This window comes from Etheostoma spectabile, chromosome 19 (genome assembly GCF_008692095.1).
Source record: "Etheostoma spectabile isolate EspeVRDwgs_2016 chromosome 19, UIUC_Espe_1.0, whole genome shotgun sequence".
Lineage (NCBI taxonomy): Eukaryota > Metazoa > Chordata > Actinopteri > Perciformes > Percidae > Etheostoma > Etheostoma spectabile.
In genome coordinates this window covers 6,050,162-6,052,705 of record NC_045751.1, presented here as the reverse complement: position 1 = coordinate 6,052,705, position 2,544 = coordinate 6,050,162, and the positions used below count along the sequence as shown (strand labels likewise).

The following is a 2,544-nucleotide window of genomic DNA, read 5'->3' as shown; positions in this document are numbered from 1 at the left end:
CTGAGTACCCAGGGCCCAAGAGGAGGGCCCAAAAATCATGCCAGAATGAATAGCTGTAGATGCAAGGAGGAACAGATGTGTTGTCGCAATGTACACAAATCCGTATAATTTTTTTTTGCATATTCAGGAAGTTGTGTACATAGTTTCGTACATTAACACAACCTGCTGCAATAAACACAGTGATGATGGATTGACATAACTCAGTCATGGCCTGTGATCGGATGTAACTAAGTACATTTCCTCAAGTTATGTACTTAAGTACAAATAGTGAGCTACCTGTACTTTACTGTAGTCTTTGCTTTTCATGTCACTTTCTACTTCTACATTTCAGAGAGATATATTGTGCTTTTCAATAGACTACATTCATCTGACAGCTTTAGTTAGGCTACTAGTTACTTTACAACTTATAAAATACAAGGTTTTGCATTGAGTACTTTTACTTTTCTTACATTACAATATTACCCCCGATGATACTTACATACTGTTACTTAAGTAGCCTAACATTTTTACTGCAGGACTTGTACTTTTGTTTGTTGAGGAAGTCCCGCACACTGTCCATTACGCATGCTGTTGGACCGAAACGTTGTGAAATAAAGTATTTGCATGCGTAATGGACAGCGTGTGGGACATCTTCAACAAGTATGACATTACCTTTACCGGCGCACCTGCCCCCCAAAAAATAAGTGTGCAAAAGCTCTTTTTTGAATCAAGGACTCTTTCTTGTAACAGGGTATTTTTCCAGTGTGGTTTAGTAGCCTACTTACTGTCGAGCTGCAGAATGGAGTCGTAGATCTTACACTGGAGCTGTCCGGTACTTTGGAACGCGCATGACATCCACAGTCCCTGGTACATGGCCACCGCTGTGATGATGTTGTCCCCGATGTACGCTGACATCTTCCACTGGGGCAGAATAGTCCCGATGATCAGTCCAACGATGCCAATTAACGACATGAAAAAGCCCAGCAACTGAACACCAGAGTTGGCCATCGTCTAATATAAAAGTTTCCCTCCTCTAAAATATACTTTGGGTTTAAGCGGATCCTCTATTCCTCTTCTTTGCAAACCGTACCACTCCAGAAATGTGTCTTTAAGTGAAGCAAAAGAAAGTGATGGGAACGGTGTTGCAGATGAGTTGTGTAGCGGGGGTCTTGAGTCGGGGCTGGGCATCCGAGATGCGTGCGTGCGTGCGCGCGTGTGTGTGTGTGTGTGTGTGTGTGTGTGTGTGTGTGTGTGTGGTGTGTGTGGGTGTGTGTGTGTGTGTGTGTGTGGTGTGTGTGGTGTGTGTGTGTGTGTGTGTGTGTGTGTGTGTGTGTGTGATGTGGAGTTGCAATTCTCTGTGGTGGCGTGACGGCGGGGAGGCGCTGCTACTGGGAAATGTTCCCTCTGCTTCCAGCTAAGCAACAGGTGGTCTTTGCACTCGACACTTTTCATTTTATCAATGTGTAACCTTTTCAGCTGCGTCACTCTGCAGTATCAGGGGTGGGATGTAGGCTAACTAAGGACATTTTAGTCAAGCACTGTGATTATGTAGAAATTTGTGGTACTTTTACTCAGAGCAGGAAAGTAACCAGGGGCCATTCCAGGATTTTGGAAGTGGGGTAGTATGGGGGGGGGGGGGGGATTTTGTAAGAATATAGCAAAAAAAACTGAAACAATATATAAAAACAACATACAAAACAGGCTACATTTAGTGCACACACATTATAGGCCTTATAAAGTTTAGCTAATGCAATGGTAGCATTAGCTCCACGAGTGATGTAAACACAGCCATGAATTTGTGTGGAATGTAGAATGGTCGGTATTTAACAGTCAGAAACTTCACCAGCGGTTAGCAGCAGTTGGATAAAAGCAGAACACAGCATAGCAAATCTGAAACATTATATAAAAATGACATACGAAACAAGCTACATTTAGTGCATACACATTATAGGCTTCGTAAAGTTCAGCTAATGCAATGGTAGCATTAGCGCTTGGAGTGATGTAAAAACAGCCGTGAATTTGCGTGGAATGTAGAGTGGTCGGTCACAGACTTCACCAGCGATTAGCAGCAGTTGGATAAAAGCACCCCATTTCTACACTAGTCCGTGTCCGTGTTAACAGCCCACCTCCTTTAGTCCTACCCGACAGAGCAGCATCTGCTCGGAAGGCTAGCAGGCCTGGTAGCTAGCAGACTCCGGTACACTATTGTTGTTTTTTTACACCAGGGTTTTTTTTCTCCAAAAACTTCATGAGGCATGATGAATATTTTGGGGTACATAATCCAACACCAGATGCCCTGTTTTATATGATTTAATATTATATTTAAAAATAAATATTGAACGTAAGCAGATCTAGTGTCATGTAGACGTATTAGCTGTAATAGTGATGGAAGTGTCATTATGTAAGTTGAGTGCAGCTGTGAGTTGCGCACGCGTCACTTTACAACAAGTAGCCTACAAGATGCTAATGAGAGACTTCTGTAATGTTAATACAGTAAAAATGGACCTACATAACGTAGTTTGATCACTGCTGGCTAAAACAACAAAGGCTGTCAGTTGAATGGCG

The 2,544-nt window shown here is 42.7% G+C and overlaps 1 protein-coding gene across 1 annotated transcript in view; it reads right to left on the bottom strand.

Annotated features, from left to right (window-relative positions):
* The window catches only part of cldn7a (claudin 7a), a gene marked incomplete at its 5' end in the record, with an annotated part of 10,821 nt that extends 9,628 nt beyond the window's left edge, over positions 1-1,193 (bottom strand). Inside the window, 1 exon segment of the mRNA XM_032544736.1 lies at positions 765-1,193. Within this exon segment, the coding sequence (XP_032400627.1) occupies positions 765-987 (223 nt within the window).
* Positions 1,194-2,544: the final 1,351 nt, after the last annotated feature.